The following is a 13,961-nucleotide window of genomic DNA, read 5'->3' on the forward strand; positions in this document are numbered from 1 at the left end:
GAGATTCCCAGGCAGAAAAGCACCATCAATCTTAACACCGCTGTTTTGGCCAGTGCAGTGGATTGCTCAGATTTCGGTGCTGGGAATCAACAAGTTGGACGTCCACTCAGAGACCTAATTTGAAAGTCGGTAATCACAAAGATGACAGGTGGATAAATTTACAATGATGGGAAGAAACCAGTGTAAAAAGGCTGAGAATACCCAAAATCAGAATGCCTCTCCCTCTACAGGGGATCACAGTTCCTCATCAGCAACGGAACGGCCTGATGGAGAACGAGTGCATTCCATCAACAGAAGTAGGCTTCAGAAGGTGGGTGATAGGAAACTTCTGTGAATTAAAAGAACTTGTTCTAACCCAATGCAAATAAACTAAGAACTTTGAAAAAAGGTTTGATGAAATCCTAACGAGAATAGACAATTTAGAGAGGAATATAAGTGAATTAATGGAGCTGAAAAACACAACATGAGAACTTTGGAAAGTATGCACAAGTTTTAACAGTCGAATTGATCAAGCAAAAGAAAGGATATCAGAGATCGAAGACCAACTTAATGAAATAAAATGAGAAGTCAAGATTAGAGGAAAAAGGATAAAAAGGAATGAGCAAAGTCTCCAAGAAATATGGGACTATGTGAAAAGACCTAATCTACGTTTGATAGGTGTACCTGAATGTGACGAAGACAATGAATCCAAGTTGGAAAATACTCTTCAGGATATTATTCAGGAAAACTTTCCCAACCTAGTAAGGCAGGACAATATTCAACTCCAGGTAATACAGAGAACACCACAAAGATATTCTTCAAGAAGACCAACCCCAAGGCACATAATTGCCAGATTCATTAGGGTTGAAATGAAGGAGAAAATACTAAGGGCAGCCAGAGAGAAAGGTCAGGTTACCCATAAAGGGAAACCTATCAGACTTACAGCAGATCTCTCAGCAGAAACCCTACAAGCCAGAAAAGAGTGGGGACCAATATTTAACATCCTTAAAGAAAAGAACTTTCAACCCAGAATTTCCTATCCAGCCAAACTAAATTTTATGAGTGAAGGAAAAATTAAATCTTTTGCGAACAAACAAGTACTTAGAGAGTTCACCACCACCAGGCCTGCTTTACAAGAGCTTCTGAAAGAAGCACTATACATATAAAGGAACAACCAATATCAGCCTTTCCAAAAACATATCAAAAAGAAAAGAACATTAACACAACGAAAAATTTACACTAACTAATGGGCAAAACAGCCAGCTAGCATCAAATGCCAGTATTAAAGTTATATATATTCTAATCGGATAAAAAGCCAAAACCCATTGGTATGCTGCATCCAGACCCATCTCACATGCAACGATACACAAAGACTCAAAACAAAGAGAAGGAGGAAGATTTATCAACCAATCAGAGAGTAAAAATAAACAAATAAATAAAAAGCAGGAGATGCAATTCTCGCCTCTGATAAAGTAGACTTTAAAGCAACAAAGAGCAAAAGAGTCAAAGAAGGACATTACATAATGGTAAAAGGATCAATGTAACAAGAAGAGCTAACGATTTTATAGATCAATGAGACAGAAAATTAACAAGGACATCCAGGACTTGAACTCAGACCCGGAACAAGTAAACTTAATAAACATTTATAGAACTCTCCACTTCAAATACACAAAACATACATTACCACCTCACACCTATTCCATAAGTGACTACATAATTGGAAGTAAATCACTCCTCAGTAATCGCATAGCATTTCATAGGTTTAAATGAAATATTGGTTGGCTGCTCGTTTGTTATTTTCTTCCCTTATTCCTTCCTGTTTACATCAAGTATAATTATTGGTATAAAAGAGGTTTTCAATACCCATTACTAAAATGCATTCTAACCTGGGCAAGAAAGCAATATTCCCATTCTCTCTCTCTCTTTCTCTTCCTTTTTCCTCCTCTTCTTTATTCTTTTTCTTTCTTTCTTTCTAAAAAAAAAAAAGCAGTTGCATTTCTATAGACTAAAAATGGACTATCTGAAAAGAAATCAAGAAAATAATCTCATCCACAATAGCCATAAGGTAAAATAATAAATTAAGGATAAGATAAATGATAAAAAGATTAAAGATAGCCATAAGATAAAATAAAATAAATCAAAATACTTAAAAATAAGTTTAACCAAGGATGTGAAATATTTGCACACTGAAACTATAAAACACTGATGAAAGAAATTGAAGAAGATGCAGAAAATGGAAATATATCCCATGTTCATAAATTGGAAAAAATAATATTGTTAAAAGATCCATATTATCAAAAGAGATCTATAGATTCAATTTAATCCACATAAAAATGTCAATGACATTCTACACAGAAATAGAAAAAAAAAAATCTAAATTCATATGGAACCACAAAAGACCCCAACTAACAGAAGCAATCTTGAGCAAAAAGAGCAAAGCCAGAGGCATCACACTACCTGATTTCAAAATATGGTTGTAACACTATAGTAATCAAAATAGCATGATAGCATAAAAACACACATACACCAATGGAATGGAATGGAATGGAATGAGATGGGATGAAATGGAATTGAATAGACACCTATAAATCAATACATACAGCTTTGGCCAATTGATTTTTGACAAAGCTGTCAGGAAAACATAATGGGAAAAGGGCAGTTTTTTCCATAAGAAGTGTTAGAAAACCTAGATATCGACATGCAGAAGAATGAAATTTGACCTTATCTTATGCCATATACAAAAAAATCAACTCAAAATGGTTAAAGACTTAAATGTAAGACCTGAAACTGTAAAACTACTAGAATAAAACATGGTAGAAAAGATCCATGACATCCTACAATTTGTGACAACATAGATTAACTTGGTGGATATTATGTTACGTGAAGTAATACATAACATTGGTATGGACAAAGATTTTTTAATATGACCCCAAAAACACAGGCAAAAATAAGCAAATGGAACTATGTCAAACTAAAATGCATAGCAAAGGAGACAATTATGAAAGTGATGAGACAACCTATGGAATAAAAGAATATATTTGCAAATCATACACTTGATAGGAGACTTAAAACCAAAATATATAAGGAATTCAACTCAATAGTAAGAAAAGAGTCTGATTAAAGAATGAGCAAAGAAACTGAAACACATTTCTCAAAAGAGGACCATAAAAATGGCCAACAGGTATATGGAAAATGTTCAACATTACTAATCATCAGGGAAATGCAAATCAAAACTACAATGAGATATATCACTTCCCATTTGTTAGAATGGCTATTATCAAAAGGACAAAAGATAACAAGTGTTGGCAAAAAAAAATGTGGAGAAAAGGGCACACTTGAACACTGTTGTGAGAATGCAAATTCATAACAGACATTAGGAAAAGCAGTATGGAGGTTCCTCAAAAAAATAAAAATAGAACTACCATAGGATCCAGCAATCCCACTACTGCGTATATACCCGAAGGATGTGAAATCAGTTTGTGGGAGAGATATCTGCACACCTATGTTTATAGCATCCTTCTCAACAGCCAAGCTATGAAATCAACCTAAGTATCAACTGATGAATGAACAAAGAAAATGTGATATATATATATATATATATATAGCTAGATATAGATATACAAACACACACATTGGAATACCTTTCAGCTTTACAACAAAAAGGAAATTCTATAATTTGTGACAACATGGATTAACTTGGTGGATATTATGTTAAGTGAAGTAATCCACTCAGAAAGAAAGAGACTGCATGTTCTCTTCATATGTGGAATCTAAAAGAGTTGAACTCACAAAAGCAGAGAGTAGAATGGTAATTACCAGGGTGCAGTAGGGGTGCAGAGCATTAGGAAGATGCTGGTCACAGGATACAAAATTTCAGTTATACAGGAAGAGTAAGTTTAAGAGATCTGTTGTACAACATAGTAACTAAAGTTAATAGCAATATATTATATTCTTGAAAATTACTGACAGTATATTTTAGTGTTCTCACCACACAAAAAAGATAAATATATGAGACAATGCCAAGTTAATTAGTTCAATTTAGCCATTCTACAATGTATATTTATTTCAAAACATCATGTGGTACACAAAAAAATATATACAATTTTTACTTTTCAGCTAAAAACTTTTAAAGAAACCTATTACAAAAATGAGAGAAATTTAGAGAAATAGTATGAAAAAAATGAAAACCAAGAGATTATTTTTTGAATGGAGAAGTCTTGATTGTCCTTGGAAGCTAAATGAAAGGATTGGAAGAGGGCTTATGCTACAAGAAGAATATATAAATGAAGGAGTAAAGAGAGAGAGGGTAGGGAATGAAGATGAGAAAGGAAGGATCTCAGTAATAACTGGAGAAGTCAACCCTAAATTGGAGAAGGAGCACTTACTCCTCTGAAATAAAAGGGCAAGGAGTAAAAACGGTTCCTGCATAAGATAGTGAAAATGTATAAGAAAGTTTCCATCTGAGAAACTTAATCATCTGTGATCTTTATTTTTACCTATTAAATAGAAAGAAAGGTTGAATGTCAGATATGTAGAGACTAATTGATTATTACCATAAAGTCAGCACCCAGAATGCAAGCTAGGACCTTGATAATACCCTCATCTTCCCATAACATCATGTAACAGTGAGAGAGATCTAATGTGGCTGACTACATCTTACTTCTGAGCTCACAAGCTAACTGACTTTGCTCATTCCTACATGTGGACCAAACTAATCACAAACAGAATTTATATTATAGTTTAACTTTAGAACTAATGACTCCCTCTCTTTTGAGACAGACCCCCAAGGAAATAAGGAAGTATGCATATAAGTAACAATGATTAAAGATTTATAGAAACGAGGTGGACTTGAAAAGTAGTTGACATGAATGAAGAAGTTTTGCAACCTTCTCAGACACTTGCTGATGCCCAGATATCAGTGGTCACCAGCTACCTCCTGGCCTTAGCCCCATCCCTGTTCCCCCTCCCCCAACATAAAAAAAAACCTAAAAATTAATCAACTTTAGATAGTTCTTTAGGATATTAGTCCACCATCTTCTCAGTTTGCTGGCTGTCTGAAATAAAGTTGTCTTCCTTGCCCCAATAATTTGTCTCTCAACTTATTGGCTGTTGTGTAGCAAGTAGTAGATTTGGACTTGACAATAGTCATTAGCAGTCCAGCTCTCTGCTTCCTTTCACTATCACTATTAACCCAAATTTTATGTCCATCATTCTCTTCATTTTTATGTAGTTTTATTGAATGTACACTTATTCATAAAAAGTTTATTTTCACTTAAGTTCTTAACTCCGTAAAAGAAGTACCGAAGTACCATGATATAAAATCCTAAGGTCTCTCTTTTTCCCCTTGATATTAGTTTCCTGAGTTCCTTCTTGTGTTGTGTGCCCTGGTTCCTTTGCTTTGATTGCTACTGAGTAATCCTTTGGTGAATATTTATCTGTTTCACTGTTGATGGGCATAAAGGTTGTTTCCAGTTTTTATTGTATTGTGAATAATACTGCTCTTATACTTTACATGTTTAGAACCTTCTTTTCAGTACATACTTTTTATAATGAAAAATAACTTTTAAATTATTTCTTCTGTTGCACTTCTGAAATAATTTTCTTGAGTATATTTTTATATAAACAGAAAGTAGAAACTTATTTTCAATTTTTAAGTTCAAAGAGAAAAGATGTGATAACTCCAGCAGCAATTTTCAGCATTTCCTGGTGAAATGAGTGATTAAAGAGATAATCACTTTATGAGGAAGATCAAGGAAAGAATCTGGTGAGGGATGGGAAAGCCTGAACCAAAAGCAGTGATGAGTGCAGGCAGGTTCTGTGTCATCATCCCAGAGCTCTGAGCAGCTGAGTGGACTGATCACAGAATATGCAGTCCCATGTACCTGTGTGCACACACACAAGAGGGAGTAGAAAGGAGAAACAAAGGACTGAAAAATAAATTAGTGTTGGATGCTCATTAAAGCTCAAGGAAGGAAGATCTGATATTAACAGAAGCATAGTTAACTCCCTCTAGCTGGTAGTAGCCCAGGCTAGTGGCACAAAGAGGGATATGGGAGTGGCAGCATCTATAGAACCCATGAGACATACTTTGTAATATGGATAGAGGGCTGGACAGGGAGGTAAGAAACAGCCATTTGGTCAGAAACAGCCTCTGACTGGTTTTCCAGTCAGTGATTTCTAGGTTAAAAATAGTTTTGGTTTTGTGAGGCAGAAGAAAGATTTAGACTCCAGTGAGTGGTGAAACATAGCAAGTTCATGAGGGGCAGAACAAGGCCTCAAGGTGCAGAGCTCATTTGGTGGTAAAGTTTGAAGAAATGGCAGGCCAGGAGACATGCCCAAGGGGACTCATTAAAATCCCATTTCCTGGAGCAACATTTTCAGGGAGGTCATGTCAGCTGAGAGGGTGAGACTATGAAGCCTCCCCCAGGACAAGGCTCACTGTTGGCCCAGGGATAGTGAGGCTGGGCATTGGTGGGTCTCTTTAAAGCAGCTCCTCTTATACCTCCCTTTCCCACATTCCTGCTGTGCTCCTCTTTTATCATTGATCACAGCATAACGGGAATATGTGAAATCTGAGGACCTGGACTCAAGAACTCAGCTAGAACTATTCCAAAGCAGTAAGGACTTTTTTGTAAGGACAGTGGATGAGAAAACTTTGGTTCAGCTCCTTGCTTCTGCAGGATCCTGCCCTGGGTTCTCAGCTGCCTGTCTGCATCTATCTCTACTTTTAGAGAGGATTTGAAGTGCCGGTGACTGGAGGAGCCTTTGACCTCTCATCCCAGAGACAGCCATACACACATCTACATTCATTCCTGCCAGAAGAACCAACTCTTCTTTCTTTGTCTTCTTGAACCTCTTTATCCCTCAAATGATTCTCAAGAGAGTTGGTGTGGTCTGGATGCTGTGCTCCTTCCTATATGAGGTAAGGGCTGTGTCTCTGTTTCAAGGCAATATGTGAAGTCTGGAAGTCCTGAGATACAGGGTCAAGATTGTACACTGCTCTCCTTCTCAGATTCTCTAGTTCCTCAGGCTTCATTGTTCACTCACTCCCATCTATACGTTATGCACCTTGTACATGTACCATCTTGCACATGTGGGAACACCAAAAATAATTCTGTACCACTAGCCAGCTGTGAGTTCCTAGAATTCCTGATGCTGGTCTCCTGGTAAAAGTCTCAGTTCTTACCTTTGTTACATCTGAACTTTCCTGGCCTACAATAGTTTGATGTGAGTCCCCAAATGAATAGTACCTCAAAGGAGGACTATCTAAAATATGCTGAAGTGACTTTCCCCTGCAGGCCTGCTTGGCACTAAGTCCAGTGCCACAGAAAAAAAAAGCCAATTGATGTAAATTCAAAAAATAGATCTACTGAGAAGAGAAAAAAAACTTATACAAATATGCTTTTAAAAATTTAGCTCTACCTTATTATTGACTGACCATTTTCCATGAAATATAACAATGCCTCTCTTAATCTCAGCCTCTGCTGACTTCTCTTTGTTTGAAATACCCACAACCACCAGCAGTTTTTTAGAAAGAAGCTCGTCCTCCGTAGGCTGTGTGTGTGTTCTCTGGCCTTTCCCTTTAGATGACCCCAGAGGAGAGGACCCAATGAATGGAAAAGGAAGGAAAAACAATAGTCCAGGATCAGAGGGAAGAGATAGGTATGTAGGATCCTGAGTCCTGGTTACGCCACCTTACTCAAGCCCTGATTTTTGTTCTCTTTGAAATTCTGTCCAAACATCTGGTGCAGGAATCTAGAGGAATGTGCCCAGCTAATAGTTTTACTCATTTTATTTCCCTGTCCATCCATCTTTTTATTCAAGAAAAACAAAAGCATTTCAAATCTAATATTTAGCAGAAATAGTGCTTAGAATTGTTTTTGGACTTGTCTTTTTGTTGTCAACAGACAAATAAGTTTTTCCAGTCAGTGGTTCCTAGGTTAAAATTATAGTTTTTGTTTTGTAAGACAGGAGAAAGATCTTAGACTCTGAGTGGTAGAGGGCATTTTTCTGGCTGGTTTCTGCCCAGACTTCACTGGCAAAAGTGCAGGGAGGACATTGCTGTACTATATTTTTAATATGTTAATGTTCTGATGCTATCCCTTACTTTTTAAAAATTATATCCTGACCCTTTTTTATTTAGCCAGCTCCTGTTTATCCTCAGCCTGTAGTTTGTATGCCACTTCCTTGATGAATCCTTTCCTGAAACCTCACTTATATGCTCTTAGTATATTTTCTTTCATTTATCAATCATCACCATTGGCTGTATGTAGGTGTTTGTGTGATCAATTTTTCACATCTACACAGTTGCCTAAGTGTAGTGTCTGATAAATCCTAGGTCCTTAGTAAATATTTATTGAATGGATAAAAGGAGCTGGAACAGATGGGCCTTCCAATGTCAGGTTTTTATGACCTTACCACTTAAAAGTTCTAACTCTGAGTTGACCAGGATAGTGACATAAATGGATATTTGAAGAAGTAGGTGCAGATTATGCAAGGGAAAGATAACTAATTTGATGAAGAATTATTTTTCTCTTCCAAAAGGCCTCCTAAGTCTTCCATCCAACTGTGAAAAAAGCTGCATTCATAAAGAGCAAGCCAAATGAATGCTGTCTCACACATACATCACACTCCACCTCTCCTCAATCCCTACCAGCAGTGCTATCATATGGATTCAGGGTTCAGCAGGACCACCATTCTTCCTTGTGTTCCTAAGATTTGTGGGGAGAAATCTTCTCACCTTGAGTGTGTTGCTGTGGCTCACAGGTAATGCTATTGCTTTGGGCCTTTTCTGCAATGTCTCCTCCTTTGTAGCTCACCCCTTGTATCATGTGCCCTAAACACAAGCACCTGCCATGCCTCCACAAATCTCATTGCCTTTATTCCTGCCTGTTTCTGAGTAAACATCTTATTGTTATTTTCAAATAGGCAAACTCCTTTTGTACTGTTCCTCTAGATTTACCTCTAAAATCTATACCACCTGACTGCTAAATTCAGCCGAGAATTCTCTTTCCGTCCAGCAGAGTAGCAGTTGAAGAGTCCAGGTGATCAAGCAGCCCAAGAGCCCAGAGAGTCTCCTATTAAGGTAATCAACAACAGTGAGACTGGTTTAAGGGAGAAGACAGTAAAGATTTTTTTTTATAAATAAAACTTTAAAAACTGAATTGGAATTCCAAGTACATGTTAAGCAGAAAAATAGCTGTATCTTAAACCAATGCCCAGTGTATTTGTTCATTGTAAAAAGAGAGACGCTTTCATCTATCTACAAAGATGTTTGCTTGGGCTTGTTCTTCTGGAACCTTATTTGAAGGGATTTCTAAATGATTAACTATTAACAACATACCAAAATACCTGATACTAATTTAGTTGATGGTTTATCATAATTCAATAAAGGTATTCAGAAACCAGAGTTACAATAAGAGATGAAAAAGATACCATATTATGGGATTCCTACTGGCCAATGCACAGTGACTTAGAACAATCCAAAGTTAGAGTGAACACTTTTAGAAAAGCTTCCACTAATATATTTTGTTCTAGGCCACTAAAAAAAACCACATCATGGAGCTCCGGAACTCCACCTTGGGAAGTGCCTTCATCTTGGTGGGAATTCTGAATGACAGTGGGTCTCCTGAAGTGGTCTGTGCTACAATTACCGTCCTTTACTTGTTGGCCCTGACCAGCAATGGCCTGCTGCTCCTGGCCATCACCATGGAAGCCCGGCTCCACATGCCCATGTACCTCCTGCTTGGGCAGCTCTCTCTCATGGACCTCCTGTTCACATCTGTTGTCACTCCCAAGGCCCTTGCAGACTTTCTGCGCAGAGAAAACACCATCTCCTTTGGAGGCTGTGCCCTTCAGATGTTCCTGGCACTGACAATGGGTGGCGCTGAGGACCTCCTACTGGCCTTCATGGCCTATGACAGGTATGTGGCCATTTGTCATCCCCTGAAATACATGACCCTCATGAGCCTAAGAGTCTGCAGGCGCATGGTGGCCACATCCTGGATCCTGGCATCTCTGACTGCTCTAGGACATACCACATACACCATGCACTTTCCTTTCTGCATGTCCTGGGAAATCAGGCATCTGCTCTGTGAGATCCCATCCTTGCTGAAGTTGGCCTGTGCTGATACCTCCAGATATGAACTTATAATATATGTGACAGGTGTGACTTTTCTCTTGCTCCCCATTTCTGCCATTGTTGCCTCCTACACACTAATCTTATTCACTGTGCTCCATATGCCATCAAATGAGGGGAGGAAGAAAGCCCTTGTCACCTGCTCTTCCCACTTGACTGTGGTTGGGATGTTCTATGGAGCTGCCACATTCATGTATGTCTTGCCCAGTTCCTTCCACAGTCCCAAACAAGACAACATCATATCTGTTTTCTACACAATTGTCACTCCAGCCTTGAATCCCCTCATCTACAGCCTGAGAAATAAGGAAGTCATGGGGGCCTTGAGGAGGGTCCTGGGAAAATACATGCTGCTGGCACACTCCACACTCTAGGGACGGCTCATGGCTTGCCTCACCATTCCTCCTCCATATAAAATCTCTACTTACTCATTCTTTATTACTATACTCTGTCTGAGATGAGACAAACATTTTTTAAATTCTACTTTTATTTTCTACTCTGTAGCTGGTGTGTACAATGATCTTGAGTTAAACTCATTTGGCACACATCATCCTGACTTTGGAAACCCATGTTATAAGAAGAACTAGATGGGGGGAGAAAGCCTTGAATGGGTATTGTAGACTCACTCTCTGGTAGGGCGTCATCCTGACACATTACCAAGTAGAAATGGTAGGGGATTAGCTTTCCATTTTAACATCATGTAGCAGTGAAAAGCAGCAGTAGTTTTGGACTGACCAAATTCCAGTAGCCTCTCAGCACCAGAGGACTGCTTCCCTTATTAATAGAGGGAAGAATTTTCAGAAAATATATTAGGCTTCCTGTTTATTAAGGAAATAATTGTTTGAGTACTTAGTGGAAATGAATAAGAGATATATGACTGCATTTGTACTCTACACCTGAAGAGACATTCACATTGGTACCTAAGTAATGATAATTACATTGAAAGAGTGGGGCTGGGCACAGTAGCTCACGCCTGTAATCCCAGCACTTTGGGAGGCCAAGTCGGACAGATCACCTGAGGTCAGGAGTTCGAGACCAGCCTGGCCAACATGGTGAAACCCGGTCTCTACTAAAAATACATATATTAGTTGTGCATAGTGGCAGGCACCTGTAATCCCAGTTACTCTGGAGGCTGAGGCAGGAGAATTGCTTGATCCCAGGAGGTGGAGGTCACAGTGAGCCAAGATCACACCACTGTACTCTAGCCTGAGTGACAGAGACTCTGTCTAAATAAATAAATAGAAAAAGTGGAAAGGGATAAAGAAAGATATTTCTACTTGAATATTTTGACAGAGTCTTTTTGAAAATGGGCATTTTTACATTGCCTAAAATAAAACTAAAATAAAGGATGAATAAAATAGAATTGAAAGTACCACTTTTAAAGTGAGTACAATAACAATAAGAGAAATTTGTTGGGCATATTGTCTAAATTTTTTAAAATGTGGACTTGTGGATATAAGAATGTGTTTTTAAACATTAAAACAATTGAAAAACCTTATACTCTTGAGGTAAGTACATGTATATCTGTGTGTCCATAGGAAAAAAAAGCATAAAATATATAATTTACTTTTTAGCTAGCCAAATATGCTTTTTTTTTTCCATTTTATTCATGGTATGGGAAGATTTATAGCAAAATCAGGGAACTTAAATTTGTTGAGTGCAGAATTTCCAAAATAACTTGGCTTATATAGGTGTTATGATTCTTAGGAATAGTGCTTTGTCAGCACATAATAATTTGTTCTACAGAAATAGTATTACATTATTTAATCTATAAAGCTAAACCATAAAAAAGATAAAGCTAATCTATAAAATTAATCTGTTATTATAAAAACAGAAAATTAAGAAATTTAGAATGAATAAAAAATCACATAAATTTTTCTTTTTTGTTGTACATATATGTATTTTACTGAATTTAAATATCCATGATGATGAAGGTCCTGGGTTTTTTCATGTGAAATTTAGTGAATCTTCTTCTTTGCTGTGAGGGGATATTTTAAAGTAGTGATGAGGAAGGGGACCAGAGTGCCTGCATTTGAATCCCTCTCTTCCTTTGGTCATCTATGCATCTTTGGACACTAAATTAAACTCTTTGTACCTCAGTCTGCTATTGTTAAAAGTGGTGATATTTACAGGCCTGCTCTCATGATATTGTTGGGTAAATTAAATAAGATAATAAATATCAGATACTTAGACCACAGCTTAGTAAATTGTGCTTAAAACATTTTGGCTGTTATATGGATAAATTGTAAAAAGCCTTTTAAAAAATATATTATTTTATTGTTTCGTTTTAGAAATGAAACATTTGTTCATTATGTTTATTGACAAAAATTGTATGTATTAATGTAGTACATGATGTTTTGAAATATGTATACTTTATGGAACTGCTAAATCAAGCCAACTAACATATGCTTTACTTCACATACTTATCTTTTTTGTGTTAAGAACAGTTAAAATCTGCTTTCTCAGCAATTTTCAAGTATACAATATATTCTAATTATTGCCGTGATGTACAATAAATCTCTGGAACTTTTTCCTCCTCTCTAACTGAAGTTTTGCGTCCTTTGACCAGCATCTCCCAAATCCCCTTACCTCAGCATTTGGTAACCAACATTTTACTCTCTGTTTCTGTGAATTCAACTTACAGGTTCTGCATATAAATGAGATCATGTGATAGTTTTCTTTCTATACCTGGCTTATTTCTCTTAAAATAATGTTCCCCAGGTTCATCCACATTGTTACAAATCACAAGATTTCCTTCTTTTTTAAAGGAGTTTCTATTGTGTATACATTTCACATTTTTTAATCCCTTCATTCATTGATGGACACTTAGGTTGATTCCATAGCTTGGCTATTGACAATAATGCTGCAGTGAACACAGTGCAGATATCTCTTAAACATACTAATTTCATATTCTTTGGGTATACACCCAGAGTGGGATTGCTGGATCATATAGTAGTTCTATTTTTAACTTTTTGAGGAACCTCTGTACTGCTTTCCCTAATGTCTGTACCAATTTACATTTCCACCAACAGTGTGCAAGAGCTCCCTTTTCTCCACATCCTAACCAACACTTGTCATATTTTGTTTTTTGAATAATAGTCAATCTAACAGATGGAAAGTGATATCTCGTATTAAGGTAATATCTCATTTGATGTGCATTTCCCTGAAGATTATTAATCTTGAGAACATTTTCATATACTTCTTGGCCATTTTTATGTCTTCTTTTAAGATATGTCAATTTAGGTTCTTTCTCCATGTTTTACTTAGGTTACTCTTGCTATTGAGTTCCTGATATGTTTTGGATATTAACCCTTTATTAGATGTATGATTCGAAAATATTTTTATCCATTCTATAGGTTGTCTCTTCACTTATTTCCTTTGCCATGCAGAAGCTTCATTGCATAAATGTGGCATATCGCACTTATTGATTTGCATATGAGGCAGCATATAGTTGAGTCTTCTTTTTTCTTTTCTTTTTTTTCTTTTTTTCTTTTTTTTTGAGACAGAGTCTCACTCTATCGCACAGGCTGGAGTGTAGTGGTGGAATCTCAGCTCACTGCAACCTCCACCTCTCAGATTCAAGTGATTCTCCTGCCTCAGCCTCCCAAGGACTACAGCCACCACATCTGGCTAATTTTTTTGTATTTTTAGTAGAGACGGGGTTTCACTGTGTTAGCCAGGATGGTCTCGATGTCCTGACCTCATGATTTGCCCACTTTGCCCTCCCAAAGTGCTGGGATTACAGGCTTCAGCCACCACACCTGGTCGATTCTTCTTCTTTTATAAAAAAGTCTACTCAGATATTCTATGTGTTTTTATTGAATAAGCTGATCCATTTAGATTCAAG

General features: G+C 37.1%; 1 protein-coding gene across 1 annotated transcript; it reads left to right on the plus strand.

The window, feature by feature from the left end:
* The first annotated feature begins 9,026 nt into the window (after positions 1-9,026).
* Positions 9,027-10,488, plus strand: LOC105720108 (olfactory receptor 2AG2). Its single transcript, XM_012456409.3, has 2 exons — positions 9,027-9,064; positions 9,517-10,488. The coding sequence occupies exon 2, from the start codon at positions 9,538-9,540 to the stop codon at positions 10,486-10,488; it is 951 nt and encodes a 316-aa protein (XP_012311832.2). The 5' UTR covers positions 9,027-9,064; positions 9,517-9,537.
* The last annotated feature ends 3,473 nt before the right edge of the window (positions 10,489-13,961 follow it).

Source organism: Aotus nancymaae, unplaced genomic scaffold, assembly GCF_030222135.1.
Source record: "Aotus nancymaae isolate 86718 unplaced genomic scaffold, 86718_ANA_hifiasm-v0.15.2.pri h1tg000059l, whole genome shotgun sequence".
Taxonomy (NCBI): Eukaryota; Metazoa; Chordata; class Mammalia; order Primates; family Aotidae; genus Aotus; species Aotus nancymaae.

What these genes read in the sequence shown, in the direction of transcription:
- LOC105720108 (XM_012456409.3), top strand. Translation starts at nt 9,538, where the DNA reads ATGGAGCTCCGGAACTCCACCTTGGGAAGTGCCTTCATCTTGGTGGGA.